This window comes from Lethenteron reissneri, chromosome 9 (assembly GCF_015708825.2).
Source record: "Lethenteron reissneri isolate LAM-NWPU_2019-01 chromosome 9, ASM1570882v1, whole genome shotgun sequence".
In the NCBI taxonomy this organism is placed as follows: Eukaryota; Metazoa; Chordata; class Hyperoartia; order Petromyzontiformes; family Petromyzontidae; genus Lethenteron; species Lethenteron reissneri.
In genome coordinates this window covers 273,569-292,791 of record NC_083787.1, presented here as the reverse complement: position 1 = coordinate 292,791, position 19,223 = coordinate 273,569, and the positions used below count along the sequence as shown (strand labels likewise).

At 44.4% G+C, this 19,223-nt stretch overlaps 1 protein-coding gene across 1 annotated transcript; it reads left to right on the top strand.

Annotated features, from left to right (window-relative positions):
* The first annotated feature begins 1,585 nt into the window (after window positions 1-1,585).
* On the top strand, window positions 1,586-18,783 carry LOC133340382 (secretagogin-like). Its single transcript, XM_061548528.1, has 11 exons — window positions 1,586-1,854; window positions 7,458-7,522; window positions 7,651-7,743; window positions 9,119-9,208; window positions 9,480-9,536; window positions 9,653-9,730; window positions 10,050-10,105; window positions 10,299-10,344; window positions 11,879-11,938; window positions 15,398-15,466; window positions 17,884-18,783. Exons 1-11 carry the CDS (start codon window positions 1,782-1,784, stop codon window positions 18,013-18,015), a joined length of 819 nt encoding a protein of 272 aa, XP_061404512.1. The 5' UTR covers window positions 1,586-1,781; the 3' UTR covers window positions 18,016-18,783.
* Window positions 18,784-19,223: the final 440 nt, after the last annotated feature.

Below are 19,223 nucleotides of genomic sequence, written 5' to 3'. Positions count from 1 at the left end.
GGCCGGCACTCCCACCTTATCCTGTCGGGCCGGCACTGCACGCCAAGCATGGTGGCACCGAGCGCTATCAACCAGTGCTCACCGAGCCTCTCTAGGGCCGGCACTGTACAGTGACATCCCGCGATGTCACTACACATGTATTTTCCAAAAAATGTGTGACGTTTAAGCATTATCTTTATGTTCGTTCACAGTGTTATGCATTTTTGAAACTGCATGACCCATGGGGCTGTGTCGCAGTACATGCGCACCTCCGATTAGCACGGTTGGCTACGGACGGTGTAAAAAAATAGTTCAATATGCATACATGCGGTGGGTTTCATCCGAAAATGCTCATAGCAATGCAATAAATAAAAGTATGTAATGGAAGCATGATTATGTTCCTTCTTGTTGCTCAGGGATTTACGTGGGTAACATGTAGGCATATGTAGTATTTCCTTTTTTTTGTGGCGTGCGAGCTATAAAGTGTCCCTTTTAAAACCATGCTTTGGAAAAATATACAATAAGTGCTCTGTAATAGAATTATGGTATTTTAAATAAAATAAACATGGACATTAGCCGGGTTATGTAAAAAAATGTCATCCTGTTGCAAATTATACTCATGATAAAAATGTTGAAAAAGTGAATGGGAAAGGAATATTCATCGATCCTTTAGTTCCAGGCTGGTTGGAAATAGCCATCAAAGTGATAACTACTCTATCCCAAACCAGTGTGCACAAAGTTCTCCACCAATGAAGATAAATGCCATCGATAAATATCCAATCACTATTATTTAGCTTTGCGTCGCTATGTTCACTCAGGTGTTCTTTGCAACATAGGCAATCTGAATCGCAATAAAACTTCAGGCACACGATCCTACGTTTGTTTAACAGGCATGACTGTGATAGACTCAGAAGGCTAAACCGGTCCAGAGTTGTACCTGCTGGGAAAAAAAATACATTGATACGGAAGGCCGATAGATTGATATGACTAAATGTTGTGTTATTGTATTCGTGCCAACTGATTTATTTATGACGAGGGACCTTATTGGACACAGCAGTGGGAAGATAGAGTGAGAACCTGGTTCAATAAGGAGCGCACCGAAATTGAATATAGCCACACCGAGCACCCATCGAGGCCTACATGGAAAACGAACGGCTGAGCAACACCACGCCCGGCCGCTTTTGTCTAACGAGTGCTGATGTTTACACACCGCATCATATTCTCATTTGAGGCTGATACGACCAGGGGGTGGGCGCGGGGGTCCAGGACTGGTTCAGACAACCTTCATTGGTCTTGGCCGTGAGCGAGAATCGAACTCGTGTCGCCGGGTTCGAGGCGCACTACCGATCCCCACCTGCATGCATCCACTTACAATAACACACACACACATACAATCACACATACAATCAGCGCGGGGTTCTGTTTTGTTTCATCGTGGCGTTCATTCATTTACTAATGGACGATAATGAGTCAGATTGCAGCCCGGTAACCGTACACCCAAGCAGAGCCAAGAGTGAGTCGCTCACCCCGCGCGCAATTACGCACGAACGCACTCTGGCAAACGAGCGCTTATTTGCACCGGCGGCAGTGCGCCAGCGCCCGTGCCGTTATCAACCTTCCACGGCCAGATAAGAGGGGACACGGGACCACCCGGCACGCCGCTCCTCCTACTCGTCAGCATCATCATCCTCGTCGACTCGCCCTCGCTGCGTGTTCCTAGCACCCCCACCCCAGGCGTCCTTATTTTCTGTCTCCACCCTCGACTCGGTTCTCGACCTCTGGCGGTTCTCGCTGCAACGGCCATGGAGCGTCTCGCCATCGGCCAACTCGACTCCCAGGGCTTGCTGGAGGTCTGGCAGAAGTTTGACGCCGATGGTAGGGGTGACTTCTTGTACATTCGGAGAAAAGGCCACGAGTAGAGTTCATGCATGATGTGTGTATGACTGTCGAGTAATGGTGCGTACGATCTCGTCATAGCTCAAGAGGCTAAGCATTGTGAGAGAATATTCGAATTTAACATCCAAGTGGTTGTTAACGTGTTTTGAATGTAAATACCTATTCACTAACTCAAATATTGGACTATTCAGTGATTTCTATCTCATCACCATCAGCCATTGTCAATCGACTGCTGAGTGAAGGGCTCTCGCGATTCCACAATGATGTAATAATCCACTCAACATCTGAAAGGAGCAGATTTAATTGCTCCATCTCCTCGGTGGTCGTGATCCTGGAATCGTTACATTTCTTGCCTTCCACTCCATTATGAGTCTTTACCATGGGCCATCATCTCTTCCCTGCGTCGTGTCCAGCCCAAGCGTTCCTTAAGTTAAAATTGTCTTCAACCTGCGTATGTGTTCTCATTCACGTACTCTTTTGTCTTGTCTTTCCTCCGTATAAATATAGTGCAAAAATTATATATTATCACGATTGTACGTGATCTCTAACTTCAGGGTGAGATTTGAAATGCAATCTAAAAGTTTCTGAAAACATTTCTTGATATAGTCTCGTTTTCAGCCGTTCTACTTTGATTCTCGTTCGTGTATAAATGTATATTTTGAGGGCATAAGATCAATGTTGCCACAGACATTTTATTAATGTATAAATTGAAATGTTTTATTATCCACACGTGGCATGTAGTCCTCTGCAACGTACTTATATATGGTCGTTAGTACGTGATAGGACAACACATATATGAGCAGACTTTGTACCTGCAGAACGCCAAACCAGACTTTCACTGTTGCAATTATTTGCATACTATTGCACACATCAATTGCGTATAATTCTGCTCCCCAACAACACTTACAACCACACATCAAAACCACATAACGCATTTTTCCTAGCTACATATTGCTTATAAGTTATAACACACCCCTTCTAATAATCAACATTTTTTTTAGAATGCAAATTAAGCATAATTTGCACTGCACAATATATAGTGGAAGTATATAGTAAACCCATAAATGGAAACATTAAAGACAAGCCACAGTCATGCGATTGTGGCCATGCAACTCCAACGATGGACCGTCTAGTAAACCCACTGTCGTCTGCGCCCCTTCACTGGAAAAATAGCAAAATTTCAGCCCCTGAAGCCCTCTCGTCGTGGATAACAGACCCCAACATTGGCATTTCGCTTCCGAACAAATTGCCTTATGCAAGAAATCACCCCGGAATTCGCCCAATCTCAGAAGCTAAGCAGACCTAAGCCTGGATAGTGCTTGAATTAAGCGATTGCCATACATAACAGGTGTTATAGGATGGGGTCTACGTGGTGAGGAGGGTGGACAGCCTCCTCACCGTGCTGGTCATGGGGTATATTTGACCATACTTCACGCTTGTCAGTGCCGTTAGGTGATTGCAGGTAGCATCAACGAGAGAGTTCCGTATACAGTACAATGGATTTTGCTGCACAGCCTGTAAACGCATGTTATGTACAATGGTCGCTCATCCAAGCACTACTCATATCGGGATAATTTTCGGTCATTTGATCAGAGGCAAAAAGGTGTGAGCGATGTGGTCGAATTTATCAAGACAACTTCTACTGGACTTTATATTGCGTACTAATCAAGGCACACTAACCAGCGTGGTGAAGTATGATCAAATTACCCCATGACTGACTCGGCATGGGATGCATTCATCCAGTAGTGGATTGACAGGTCAAGTCAATCCACTGCTCGGCATTGTTTGAATTGCAAGCGAGTGAGAGTCCGAACCCCACGCGATTGGCTTGTTATATTGGCTAACACGTGTACCGTATTTTTCTGTGCATGGTAACAGCTGTTAAGGCCACGACTGTTATAAATCAATAGCATATCCTTGTGTTGTCCAAGAGCAATACATACGTGATGGTACGGCCTAATTACTTTGGGTCAATGTTTGATTTGCACGGTACAAGGACGATGATTGCACCTACAATACATGTTTTATTCAGGGTCGCGGTGGGAAAATGAACGAATGTGCGCGTGTGATATTTGGGGAGCGGTAGTGTGTAGGGGTTTAGCACACCTCGCAACGAACACGACGACCCAAGTTCGATTCTCACTCACGACCAACATCGGTGACAAATAACTGAACCGGTCCTGAGTCATCTTAGCCTGAACTCTGTAACTGGTACGGACTTCATAGGTTCTCGCTAACAGCACTTGCCCCCAAATCCTGTTAAGGCTATATGGGGTGTCTTTGATATTGGATAATGCGTGCGTGTGAATGAGGAAGATAGCAAAAGCAGTCCAGGTTTGTAATTCAAAACCTGTTCAATATTCCAACACGGAGGTTTGATGTCCTGCAAAACGACTGCTCTTAGAAGAGTGTGCACATATCAGCCTGAACATTGATTCGTTCTGAATAGGCACCACGGTGGTGAGATTTTAATTCGCTCGCCTGGTATACAGGAGGTTGTGGGCTCGATCCCGACCATGGCGTCTTTCTCTCTCCCCGTGGTCATGTGGATTTGTATCCGTGTCCTCCGCCTTTCACCTCCACATTTTGGCAGATATAATTTTTGGCAGATATAAATTTCCACGTGGTATGCCACTCCGTTTAGTGATGGCTTTATATCTTGTTCGAGGAAGTTTTAAATAAATCATCAGTAAATTGAGATTAGAGGCATACATGATTAGGCTTTGAAATAAAATGTTGTTTTCTCATGAAGATCTCCCTGATGTTTTAGTGGGGTATCTATAAATGGATCGCATTACCCTTTATTCTCTTGTATTCCAACTATAAAATGAGTAAATAGGCGTGGTACCCTCCTGCCCATCATAGGGAAACCGCATCGTGTACATGTGTAGTCACTATGGCGTTTAGCGCCAGCTACTGTCACAAGAATGGAGCTGTGTGTCTTGGGCCTCTCTCTGGCATCAGAGTGGGTATGCCATGGAAGCGGGCCCGAGGGGGCATGGTCCTGGTGACAGTGAGAGAGAGGTCGGGTGAGGACTTGACCGTCTGGGTGAACCCGAGAGGGCACGTGATTGACACGGGGTAGCAAGGGGGCCCAAAAGGGGGCTTGAGGGACGCGTGATGCTGGCTCCAGATCCTTCTGGAAAGCTCGAGAAGGGGGCGTGGCCGGAGGCGGAGCAAGGCCACGCTCGGCAGCACAAGAGGGACGGCCCGAGAGCAATCGCGGCTGTCTTCTGGAATCAACCCGTCGGTGCTACGTCTCTTCGATCCTCGGTCCTCGGTCTTTGGCCTTCGATGTTTACGCTCGGCTTCGTGGGTCATAACCGGGTCAGACAGTATGTTACTGACTGACCCGGTTATGTAGTTACCCCGTTGTGATCTCGTTAACCAAGTGTACGTTTATGCAGTTACCCTGTTGGGGTGTTATCATAAACGTGTTGCCTCCAAGTTCTAGTCTGTCTCCGTGGAACCCACAACACATGTACAGCTCTTTGTTGATCTAATGCTGTATGTTAGCCTCTCCATGTCGTGCATGTCGTGATGGTTATATTGCTATACTTCACCACACCGGTCAGTACGGGTTGGTGAATGTGGGGAGCATAGTTACGGGTTCGTAGAAGTACAGTACAACAATACATTTCTTCTGCATTGGTATCCGCTGCTCACCACATAGCTCCACATCCCTGTGGCATCCTGTTTATGCATGGTGGGAGTGGTAGTACAACGGTTAGTGCGCTGCGCCGTCGACCCGAGTTCGATTCCCGCTCACGGCCAACACCAGTGCCGATTATCTGAACTGGTCCCGGGCCTCCTCTAGGTCGACTCAGCCTCAAATAAGTACCTAGTATGGTGTGTAAACATCGCCACTGGGGGGACAAAGGCGGTCGAGTGTGGTGCTGCCCAACCCCCTCGTGCGTCGTACCGGCATTCATAGGTGCTCGCTCACAGCACTTGCCCCAACAGTCTGTTCAGGGTCTCTGGATGATCTTTGTTTTTGTCAGCACCCAAGCACTACCCTGCAGGCTCAAACCTGCTGAACTGCCGAGATCTGACGAGATTGGGCACATTCAATCGTTTGGTGGTATTGTTTTTCTTTTCTCCTGGATAGCTTTTGGCCTTGTCGAATGCACACAAGGTAAGCACGAACACCAGAAATTCATTAAGGCAACTTTTAGCCTAATGAGTCTGTGAATGGCATTCAAGTACTGTAAAACAATCAGCTGGTATTAAAAACTAGCCTTTTGCCCGTCCAAGGACGGGTGTATTGCAGTAAATCTGAATCTTACAAGTGAAAAGCAGAACGCGACGTGATATCCATTGCATCAATGCGTGTGCAATTTATGGGGGCGCGGTGACACAGACCTAAAGGTTATAATCCCTTGTTCATCACGACGTCCTTTTTACTTTGATGTCTCAACAACAGCGCTCATGATTATTAATGAGGTGGAGGGTGCTCCATGTGGAGTGACGTCACATGCTCATGATTATTAATGAGGGGGGGCTGTTCGATGTGGAGCGACGTCACTTGATCATGATTATTAGTGAGGGGGGGGGAGTACTCCATATTGAGTGACGTCACCCGCTCATGATTATGAATGAGGAGGGGTGGGGGGTGCCCATTTGGAGAACGTCACCTGCTCATGATTATTAATGAGGGGGGCTGGTCGATGTGGAGGGACGTCACGAGCGTTAAGGACAGACATTCCTGGGTGATTATAGTGGTGTTGTAGGTTTAGGTAACATAGTATCGCTGCAAAGTCCATCTTACAATGGCATGTGATTAATCAATAAGAAAATTAATGGTGACTGTGGGGTGTTTTAGCACACAGCACGTGGTAGACATTACATGTGTCTTACATAACCGCACATGATTCACGCGTATCGCAGTGACGTTTCTCGTGTGTAATATAAACTAACACTGACTGCCATGCGGACTTGTAAAAGTGATGCGAAGCTGGAGAGGGCACTCCTGAACGTTTATCCAAGATGAAGGCCGAGTCGCAGCACTTAATGCATTTAGCCGCGTGTTTTACCAGGGACATTGGTGAGCGGGCAAGTCGCAGAGTAAACAGCTGCGACATCTGTTGACTCCAGATGCTGCTGTATGAACAAGCTGGGTGTTATTCATCACTCGGGATGCGAATTCATGGGCGTGACCGCACAACGTCGCGGTGAATCCATTTAGAAGGTTTTTTCCCCGCCTCCACGGTTTTATCAACTTCCAAAGGAAAACATTTCCTTTGTGTGCTGAAAATTGTAAACGTGTCTTATGTTGATTCAAGTTATAAAGCGTATTTTCCTAAAAAATAATTCGTGACATTGAAAATGGGGGAAAATGAGCATATTCAAAAAAACATTGACAAATGTTAGTCTTTCTTTCTAAGCGTTCAATTCCTTAGTTTTTATTTAATTTACGGTTTATATTCATGGTATATTTATCAGGAACACAACTTTGAAATTTGATTCCAATTTATCGTGCTCTCGACCTGCTACTGCCAGATGTGTGTTTCATGTGACTGAGATGCGCAGATGTTTTCTCGCACACAGACTCATTACAACCCTGCTGTGTGTGTGCCTGTCAGATAATGGTTACATTGAAGGCAAAGAACTCGACGAATTTTTCAAGCATCTACTCAAACAAGCAGGGGTCGGCAACTTTGGCTTTCACAATTGATCGCACGCACGCACGCACAAGCGGCTGATATCACGCGATAAGTAAAATCAGTTGTTAACTGCCTCTGTAACTGCCCGTGTTTTGGTTTGCCGGCTGCCAAGGAGTGCGCGTCGGATGAGAAGGTGGAGACCGTGAAGCGTAACCTCATGTCCATCTACGATGAGTCTGCTGACGGAAGGCTGCACCTGTCCGAGGTGAAATTGCAAGCTCCAGCCCCTAGCCCGTGCAACATATTTGCTACCAAACAATCAGTCGCCAGCCGAGCGGCTTTGGCCGGGCAAGGAACCGAGGGAGGCCCTGTTGCCATGTTTCCACAGCCTTCAGGCACTGGGCTGGTACCGAAGCTTCTAGCATGGGTTGCATAGCATTGGGACAATTAAGACACACGTGCTAAATCATGAGCAACGCTTTGTACAAAATAATTAGACACCAGCTTATAATAATGTAATGTATTCATTTAATTGAGGAAAACTGACCCAAACGACTCGACATCGATTCCCAGCCACGGCAAACACCAGTGACGGGTGATAATCTAAACTAGTCTTGGGCACCTCATCCCTTCACCAACTAGCACAGACCAGCATTGCAGGGAAGTGGCCTTCATCCAGCATTGGGTTGACAAAGGGTTGTGCATTAATATTGTAATAATACTGTCATAATGTTTAATGTAGGAACAGACGTGCGGTATTTCTGATGGAAACGTCATGCTCCATCTGACCTACTTAGGGGTTATGTGGAACATGTGGCAAGGGAGGATGAAGAAATATTTAAATTAATTCCTCTTCTGTCATACATAGTGCTAATAGATATATACATACAGATTAATAGAGCATACCATGTCATAACAGCCATATTAAAATCCCTTTGGAGGATGGTAATAGAGATTATTAATAGCATTAACTGTGTTGCTGTAGCATTAGCAGTCACCATCATTATCCATGATCTATTCACTGCTGGATGAAAGCCTTCTAAACCATCAGCATGCTTCATGGTCTCGTAATGCAATGATCAATCTCTCTCCCGCACACAAGCAGATCTCATAGCTCCATCTCCACTGTGGACGTACTCTCATGCATGTGCCCTCCTATCCCAATATTAAAATGTCAATAAGAAGAAAAGGTTGCAGCCCTGTAATTTTTGGCTCATGCCACTGATGGAAGAAACGCCTCCACTAGAGGGAGCACTAGGGTGTCCCCTATAGAGGGCATTTGGTCTACTCTTCCACGCTGGCCAGACATCTTGGAAGAAGTGGAATAACCTTTCTGTTACCCTACACGTGCAACCTGCCGATCGACTAACTGTGGTGAACCCATTTATACTGCAGGGGCAGGGGGTATATAAGAAACTTTCCCACTGTTTCATCTGCCTTGCCAGAAGATTTAATTGAACCGGTAACCTCTCTTAAAACCATGGCAGCACCCTCAACATTTGAAATAGCCGCTATTAATTTCAACTCGGATTACTGTGGTGATGAATTACTCTTGTACGTTGCTGTCTGGTCATGAATCATGATGTATAAACTGTCAGAGTGGTGACAGCATTGACAGTGGTGATGATGATGTCCCTCAGGTGGCAAATATGCTTCTGGCTGAGGATGAGAGTTTCCTGCTGATTTTCAAGCGAGCCTCGTCACTGGACAACAGCGTGGAGTTTATCAAGGTTGTCGCAAATCACAGCATCTCCCCACTGAACACAGCTCCACGCGGAGATCATGCCATAGTCCTATGTGCATGGACATTATCTTTAGCCTGCTATAAGAATGGCTGGCGCAGTTTGTATGATCGATTTGGATTGAAATGTCGAAGTTGCTCAGATTATCAGTCACTCAGCAAAATTTACCCACAAAGACACCACAACAATGTGTTCATATTGTGGTTTTATTATTATAAATATTTTTTTTTACTCTTTAATTGTTAATGTTTTTTTTCAGATCTGGCATCAGTATGACCTGGATTCTAGTGGCTTCATTTCTGCCTCCGAGTTAAAAGTGAGTTCAGGGCCATCTTTGATACCTAGCTGCATTTCCTCCTGTTGCACGTGAATCAGAGTCCATCAAATAGCAACCATCATTCGTACTGCTACGTGCCCCTCTCAACCTTGCAGAATTTCCTCAAGGACCTGTTGAGCCACCACGGCCGGCAGGTGGAAGAGAAGAAGCTTGAAGAGTACACTGATACCATGGTAAGGGGCCTACAACCAGGTGGGTGAGTGATGGAAATGCTCATGAGATCTGTATGAGGTGCTTGTGAGATTTTCAGTTTGATCCCAGAGGCGAGTATATAATCAGGTCCAGTGCATTTACAGGACTCGGCATCAATTCAAAAGTAACTCCATTGAACCGCTTGGCAACAATCAAACTGAGACTCGATACGTCATTGTAAACAGTGAGCGGTTGCAGGCATTTACTCGAGCTCCAAGTATGAACTGGCTTTGGAGAATATCTTTGCAGGTGGTACAAGTCACGTTTTTATCTTGAGGACGTCTTTGATGCATTTTGCAGATGAAGCTCTTTGACAAGAACAAAGATGGCCGACTGGATCTGAATGACATGGCGCGGTGAGAACTTGCTGCACGGCTTTGGTGTCAAACGATCGATGCCGCTGCTCTGACATCAAGCCTCGCGCTTAAGCCGCGCACACAGAATTCTTTAGCGATGCGATATGCTCTAAAGCTTAGCGGTAATATTTTTTTTAAAGTAATTTTAAAGTGTCATTTTTTTAAAGGTATATCATTTGTATGTGTCACTCAGGATCCTGTCGCTAAAGGAAAATTATCTCCTGCAGTTCAGCATTGAGGTAAGGCAAATACAGCTGTGTGTAACATGTGGACAAGGTGTTAACGCGCGAACACCGTGGAATGAAATATTTGTGAAGAGGGTAAGGCGGAGGGCTGTTTTAATAACCGTAGGGGTGCAAACATCTCCATCGTGAATCCCTCTGCCATGTGTAGAAGCGAGAATGCTAACACCTTGCATCATCACCCCCGCAGTGGTTAACGGGGCGAATACACATGTAGAGCTAACGGCCCTGATGCAGAGGGTCAATATGTTTCCCAGAGCAGATTGTACGTATGTATGTTGAACTTCTTTCGCACCGTACATAGCCACCCTTGCTAATCGGATGTGCTGTGTGTAACAGTTATATTTTTTTAGGATAGTGTTTTCATTCATCAATGCATGTATGCTCTTTTTAGATAAGCACGTAAAGAAGTGATTTCTGTTTTTTAAAGCTATTTCACCAAACTTCGTATCAGTAACTCTAAGGGGTTGGTGGTAGAGAGGGGTAATATTTTCTGGAGCTCATCCTCAGGCAGCTTTGACTGAAATGATACCATGATTATAAGTAAGATGAAGAAGCACGGGGAGTTAAATGTTTGGAACTACAATTGGATACACAAATAGAAACAAATGGATATGAGAAAAAAACACGTCAATACATAATATTGGCTACAGTATCACGAAACGTGAGTGGGCTTGGGAGGGACACATTGTTAGAAGGGACGATGGCCACTGATCAACACGAATGATGGAGGGACGAAAGCATCTGAGAGGACAATTACCACGGAGATGAAGCAATGATATCAGCTCATTTGCATGAATGAGATTGTGAAATCACAAAATTGTAAGGGATGCTAAAGCTTCGTGGCAGCCTACATTCGGCAGTAGATAGATCATGGCTGGTGATGACGATTTAAATATACAATTTCATTGGGTTCTGGAATATATGTCATGGTTTGAGACTTAATCGTTATTTGTTTATCTGCAGTGTCTTTCGAAAGTCGTGGGTGTTTTTAATGTATTTATTTTATTTGTTTACCTTCTTAGTTAGCCTAGCATGCTCATGTAAACAGTCTCGCAGTGCACACATCTTTGTAAACATGGGTTGAGGCTTTTTTACACCCAGATAGTGCATTTTTTAATTGTCCACCTCTCAGTGTTTGTACAAGTTAAAGACCTGTGTCATGGAAGGCATTCACCTATCTCCAGTTTGCGGCGATGCATCGTGTGCCGCTTGAGTGGCTCGTGTTCCCTTCGGCGACGTGTTACGGGTGGTGCCGCGTGATGTTCAGCACCATGTCAGATGATTCGCTTCACGTGCTGCGAAGCGAAACGTGGCGAAGCGAAACGTTGCACATTCTGCCACACAACGCACGTCGTTACATGCTGTAGAGCGTAGCCGCTAAACCCTATGAAATAGTGTTGTTACTCGTGTTTATCACCAGATGCACTGTGTTTGTTGAAATAAGGTGCAGCACGACTTGAATTCAAAGGCGAGGGCACCCTTGTGCCAAGTAACATGTTTGCGAAAAACAATTGTCGTGCCTTGCCAGGATGCAAGCCAGGAAGAAAGACGCAGGGACTTTGAGAAGATATTTTCGCACTATGATGTGGTACGAAGGGGCATCTCGGGCGAGATTCTGTAATGTCTCTGTTTTGTGTTGTTTATGTTTCCAGAATGCATGGTGAAACCATTGATGCATGAGCTCAGTCCGTCCGTCTGTCTCTTTGTCCATTCGTCTGTCCGTGGGGTTGTAGCAGTGCGGCACACGAACTCTCGTCAACATTAATGGAGAGGAACAAAACTTTGGGACTCATTGAATTGAAAACCGGCCAATTTGATCAATGAATTGCTCAAAACCTGGAGACAGAACCAGCGCTAAAAGGACATTCTTCGGCGTACCGATCCTGCCAGCTGAGGCTCTTTACATAATCCATGTATGCGCTTGATCATATTCTTGCTTAATATTTGCTGGGGCTCTTGTTGAATGTGTGCAGCAAACATTTGCGCATATATATTGAAACTGAACCCTATTACAGAAGCAGGCATGCAGAAAATAGTAATGATTTAGATTTAAAAGTTAAATGACGGGAATGTTTAAAAAAAACTGTATGTGATGCATGCTTCATTTGAAAATGATAATGTGCTGTCACTTAGCTGTGCATAATTGCTTCCTGCCTGATGCTCATTATGCAGTTTTAACAAATAACTACACAACAGCTCATGAATTGCATTAAAATGGAATGCAATCAACGTATTAGCTGCTGCAAATTAACATAGCATTACAGCACACAGATAGGGTACAATTCATCTCAAATATTGGTTGTGTTCATTCATTGGTGCACTTGCAAACACAAATATTTAGCCAAAACAATTAGTATGCCAGACAGAATTTTTACATATACACATTATGTTCATATCTTCATCAATTCAAGTTGAAATATTAGGCTAAAACATTCTGTACTTGGCCGATTTTCAACAGCAATTTAAAAGTTCTTGGTCTTGTTAGAAACAGAGCTGCAAATTCTGACAATTTTGATCCATCCCTGACAAGACAAAACTTGAAGAAAGTAATTGTTGGGAAAATAATATTGTGACAGGCTTGGAAACATTTCACAATGTGTGATTCAAAATATCTCAAACAACAAACTAACAATGGCTCACGACTTGAGAATGTTAATGCAGAAAAAAAAATATTCCTGGTTTTACAATTTTTGGTGAGTGACAAACCCACGTAATATTAATTTACCGATTGGAATGCAGAGGCAACACATTTTGCACCCTTGATGGACTGTCACAAAATCAGTTCTCCTGGGAAACTGTTTGGATTATACAGCTGAAAAAACCTGAGATAAATTTTATTGCTGCCACAAAACCACCAAGGCAAGGGGGATTTATTTTATTTTATTTATTTTACAAGGTAAAGCCCACTGAGTTGTATAGCTCTTTTTCAGAAGCGACCTGGCCACAAATGATAGCTGAACGAAGTGGCTTATCATGTGGAAATGTATCGCAGCCAAATACTCGAAACGCATGTTTCTAAATGTGGAGGAAAAAACTGGAGGACCCTGGGGAAAATCGATGCGACCACGGAAAGAGAGAACATGCAAACTCCAAATATAAAGGCGTCAGGGTCGGGATTGAACCCACGCACTCCTGTATACAAGGCGAGGTAACATCTCTTCTTTTCAGAATATATAAAGCGCCCTTTCTAGGGCGCTTTACAACACAAATGCACGGCGGTACACAAAGGGGCAAAAGGGGAGTAACGGGTGGGGTGGAGCGGCTGTTAGTGAGGGCGTGACGGAATGAAATGGAGGGACGGGCTGGGAATGGAGCTGATGTTGCAGGGGTAGGGAAGGAGGAATAAGGCGGAGCGTGTGATGGTGAATGAGGGTGACAGATGGGAGCAACGTGAACGAGAGGCAGCGGGGTATGGGGCACACGCGTGAAGTGATAAGATGGACTGGTGCTGTGGCTGGGCATGGATGAGGGTAGGTGAAGGGTGGTAGACGCAGAGGTCTGGGTGCCGGATAGGTGGGCTGATTGAGGAGCCCGGTGGAGAGCTAGGGGAGAGATGTGGTTAGGTGCACATAGAGAAAGCGAGACGTGGAAGCCGGGTCAGGAATTGGAGTCGGATGAAGAGGACCAGGGAACTGGGAGTGGGTTAGAGGTGGGGGAAGGAACCAGTATGGGTGGAGGCAGCAGTGGAAGAGATAAAGCAATAAGTATAACCCGTAAAAACAACGTTTTTCACTATAAATCCTTTATATGCGTGGCGGCTAGAGTCCTCTCGTCCTCTGGCTTGAGATGGCTGCAATCTATGGGTCAGATGATTGTCTGCCAGTATTAAGCAATTGGTAATTAAATATTTAATTTGTTTTCCCTAAACAGTGTAAAATTTTGGAAAAATTTTTTCACGAAAATTAATTGTCACACACAAAGAGTCTGTGTAGAAAATGTCAGCTCGATTGGATCACGGGAAGTGGGTTAAAAAAACGAGCGAAAGATTTGCACGGTCCTAAGCAAGCAAGCGAACTTAATATAAAGGATTTAAAATATATTCGCCTGTGGAGGACGCGGGGATCGATCCCGCGACCTTTGGCGTGGGAAGCGAGGGCGCTACCAACTGCGCTACTCCGCCACGGCCTGTGGAGGGGTTACGCTCTGGGCTCCTATACTGTGACGTTCAGCCAAAGCCATGAATGAGTTCTATTTGAATAAATGTAAAATAATTTTTTTTGCATAAAAAGTGTAAAATTTTAGAATTTTTTTTTCACGAACAATAATTGTCTGTCACAACGAGTCTGTGTGGAAAATGTCAGCTCGATTGGATCACGGGAAGTGGGTTAAAAAACGACCGAAAGATTTGCATGGTCGTAAGCAAGCAAGCAAGCACGCGAGCACGCAAGCAAGCATGCGAACTTAATATAAAGGATTTAATAGAAAGGATCTGAGGACAAGTTCAAGTTCATGTATTAGGTAGAGCCCTGTGAGCCATTCGGCTCTTGAATCGGGTGCAACCGCACAAACAATAAGTATAACCCGTAAAAACAAAGTTTTTCACTATAAATCCTTTATATGCGTGGCGGCTAGAGTCCTCTCGTCCTCTGGCTTGAGATGGCTGCCACCTATGGGTCAGATGATTGTCTGCGTATTAAACAATTGGTAATTAAATATTTAATTTGTTTTCCCTGAACAGTGTAAAATTTTGGAAAAAATTTTCACGAACATTAATTGTCTCGCACAACGAGTCTGTGTGCAAAATGTCAGCTCGATTGGATCACGTGAAGTGGGTTAAAAAACTACCGAAAGATTTGTACGGTCGTAAGCAAGCAAGCAAGCACGCAAGCACGCAAGCAAGCATGCGAACTTAATATAAAGGATTTAAAAACAAAAACATGAACAAAAAAACATCTTAAAGCGAAAGGAGGAAAGCGAGGTGGAGAGTCTCATGTGGCACTCAAACCTGCGCAACTCGTGATGAGACAGATCAGAGAGAGGGAAGCCGTTATGTCTCACTGTCGATGCTTGCATTTGGTTGTCTCCGTCCGCGCTACCTCCCACACAGACTCGCACCGGGGTGCTGGAGGGGCCTGAGGTGGACGGCTTCGTCAAGGACATGATGGAGTTAGTCCGGGTGCGTTGCTCCACCTTATTGACTCATGCTGGCATGCGCCGATACGCACATGAAATGACGCCAGGGCACAACCCACCGGCATAAAGCACACGAGGCTGTGCTCATCACCACCATCGTTATCCACCATAATCTATCCACTGTTGCAGGTATGGCATAGGTAGACGCACGAACTTCTTTTGGCAGTCAACATGGTGTCTCTAACTTGCCTATGTTGCCTAATGTACGTGTTTCTTTGTCTATCTCTCTGTGTCATTCGTATCTTACCTTGTGTAAAATAATGTACGTGTTTCTTTGTCTATCTCTCTGTGTCATTCTTATCTTACCTTGTGTAAAATAACTGGTCTTCATTAACTTCAGTGCCTGGAGCCCACTTTAGGGCAAGCTTCAGCACATATCATCCTCCAGATGCACATGTATAGCCCTTGTATTAATCTCCTGCTGGATCAGAGCCACCCACTTGTTATGCGGGTTGTAATGGGTTTTTTGACCATACTTCACAATGCCGGTCAATGGATGGTGAAGGTAGATAGCATAGACATATGAGCATAGAAGTACACTACAACAAGTCTTCACTTAAAGCTTTCGTGACTGCAGGAATTCATATTCTTGGGTCTTTCGGTAAAGTCACGTCGATAGGTTCAAATAAAATAACAGAAAAAAAAAACTACGACGTGTCGATCGCAGCACAAGACGACCGCTTGTGTTTCAATCGAAACGTCGTAGTTTTTTTGTTATTTTCTGTTATTTTCTTTGAACCTATCGACGTGACTTTACCGAAGGACCCAAGAATATACACTACAACAATTTATATATTGCTGCACTACTGCCCTCTGCGGATAATCAAGTAGTTTATAACATCATGTTTTGTGCATATGGTAGTCACCTATCCAGGCTCAAGCCTGCTTAGCTGCTGAGATACGATGAGATATATTGCATTACGAGTGATTTGGTTATAGACTCAAGTTTTTTTTATGACATGTACATTATTGATGGCTACATTTGGTCAATGTGAAATGGAGGAACATGCGAAGTTTTGAAGATTACTGTTGAAAACTCCCTGCTTTAGGTTAGAAACCAAGAAAAATGTTAATATTATAGGGCAGATTTTTTCTCTTAATTATCGAAAACTTGAACGGATAATTAGATTTGTGTCATTACTAAGAAGAATTACTGCAATTACATTACTGTACATTATAAAGAAAAAAAACGTCATCGCTTCCAAATATAACCCAGCACATATTCTCATGAATAGTATTGCCGCTGTTTAATGTATGTAATTATCTGTGAGGTTAATAAGCTTACACCTTATGACATTAAATCCGTCGGAATTATTATCTCTGGAATGTCACACGTTCTATGCAGAATTCATAAAAGTTGTCACCATATTCAAGGTTAAGCATCAGGGAATCCAGTCGAATTGCACCGTCTAAGATTTCGGTTTAATAACCCACACTCGAGGTCAGGGATTATATTGTTAAGGGATGAAGCTAGTGCTTTCAGTTAAAGCCGAGTTTTTTTTTATTTGTAAAGTTCCGGCTGAAACAAAACCTCTAAGAACCTTCTTGATATGGAAGAGGGTGCATGAGCTTGATCTCATTGGGCCCTTGAGGGCACAGGAGTCGTCACATCCTTGGCCTGTTGCCACGGATATTCCAGCTGCGGTAATGGGATCCTCAGTGGCTGGGTCTGGCTCAGAGGGGAAAATCACAATGGGGTGGCAACGACTCTCACTCAACGTACGTAAACAGCTTCAGCGATGGCATTGAGTCAAGGACTTAAGACTACCATGACTGGTTTTGCGCTTGACTGGCAATGGTCGTAGCGACCTCCAGCCATAAAATATGCAGTGAGAAATTAAGTGCATAGTAAGTCCTCGTTTAACGTGGTAGATTCGTTCCTGAAAAGTTTCGCATTAAGGGAAAACGATTTCCCCATTAAAAATGTAACGATAAAGTTTGGCAAGATACAATGAACGCTCACACAGTAAGATAGCGGGACAAATAACTGAGGGTATGTCGCCGCATTACTGTATCATTCTGTGTACTATTTCGGACCGCTCAGCTGTGTAGCAAAAGAAAGTAGTTAGTCGCCGACCACTCAGAAACCATGTTATAACGGGCGTGTTCCACGTTATAACGCGCGCATTGCGCGAAAACTTCCCAAATGGAAGAACTGCGTTATAGCGAAAACGAGTTGTGTGAAGGAGAACTTACCTTAGTCTTCGGTTTGGGGGAGATGTAACTGCACCTGGATGCAAGTGCTGGTCTACAAGGAGAGGGTGAAGGTGAACAAGGTGTCACCCCATCTCATTCCTTGCACGAGGGCCCACATCAACCCCCCTGCAGTGGCCCACTAACCTCATTCGGGTGCATGCCGTCCCCCTCTCACCCCCCCCCGCCCCCCTACTGCGAGTGCAGCCATCGTTGACCGTGGCGGACTTATCCAAATTCCGTGACTCACTGCTTCGCCGCTGTGACACGAACCAGGATGGCAAGATACAGAAGTGGGAGCTCGCCCTCTGCCTTGGAATTCGCACGGCCCACGTCTGAAGCCTCTCGTATGGCCCACATGGGGGATTTTAAACAGGAACACACGCACTACCAGCCACACTAGTTCCACAGTCGACCAGCATTTCCACCCACGTATCCTGTGTTCTGCTTAAAAACAATATATTTGTTGTGACGACCAAACAGTGTGGTGTGCATGCATGAGTGATTTCACGTAATTTGAAAATTGGACAGGGCATGTGTGATTTAAGGATAATGATTCTGGACTGAATCGAGTGCCAAATTGAAAGGAAGGCCATGGAGACGTTAAATGAATATGCAGGCAGGCTGGTTAATGTGTCGCCGGCATTTCATTCCGTCGCACAAAGCACCAGGATTTCAATTTGTTTTATGTTAGCTCTGTGTGTCCGCAACCACAGTGCAGGCACTAAGTAGTCTTTTCAGAAACACCATCTCACCGAGGCTTTCATGTTTGGAAAAAAATCTCACGTGCAGCCCTGATCATTGTATATTTTGGGGCTTTTTGATGGAAATTTTGAAAAAAGAAAAAAAACGTCGTTTTTTCACATTGACAAACTGTAGAATAAAATAGAATGGGATGCATCACGATCCATCTGTAACACTCTTAATTTGTCAATAAAAAGTCCATACCTTGATGAAAACTTGAACGAGATTGGCCATGGGACACACCAGAACACAAGCTCTCTCACTCGCCACCGCTGTCTTGATTGACACGCTCGAACGTAAACAATTACCAGGTGAGGTTCACGATTGGAAATTTGAAGCTCATTAAATGGATGTAAAAACGTACCCCCAGTGTTTGTGGCGTTTGTATTAACTATTCTTAAATGCAGACATTGACGTTCGCCAAACAGTATGATGGTCTGTTTTGTGACAGGTATAATATTAAAATCCTTATGTATGTATGTTGAACTTATTTTGCACCATATGTAGCCAACCGTGCTTATGCCACTGGCCACAGCAATCCTGCCCAATATTGCACCGTAGATATTTTCAAAGGGAGAAGACATTGTCAAATAAGCTCTAAGACTGTCAAAATGTAAATACATGGTATTGCATAGCATACCACACCATGGTGTGACCCACCATAAAGATAAACAAGAGAGTTGAACTTAGGAATCTGGACGTGAATGTCAGTAAACGTCAAGTATATATTTTTGAATGTATATTAATTGAGCATTAGGATACGATATGTGTTTGTGTGTGCATGTGTAGTGACATTGAATGAG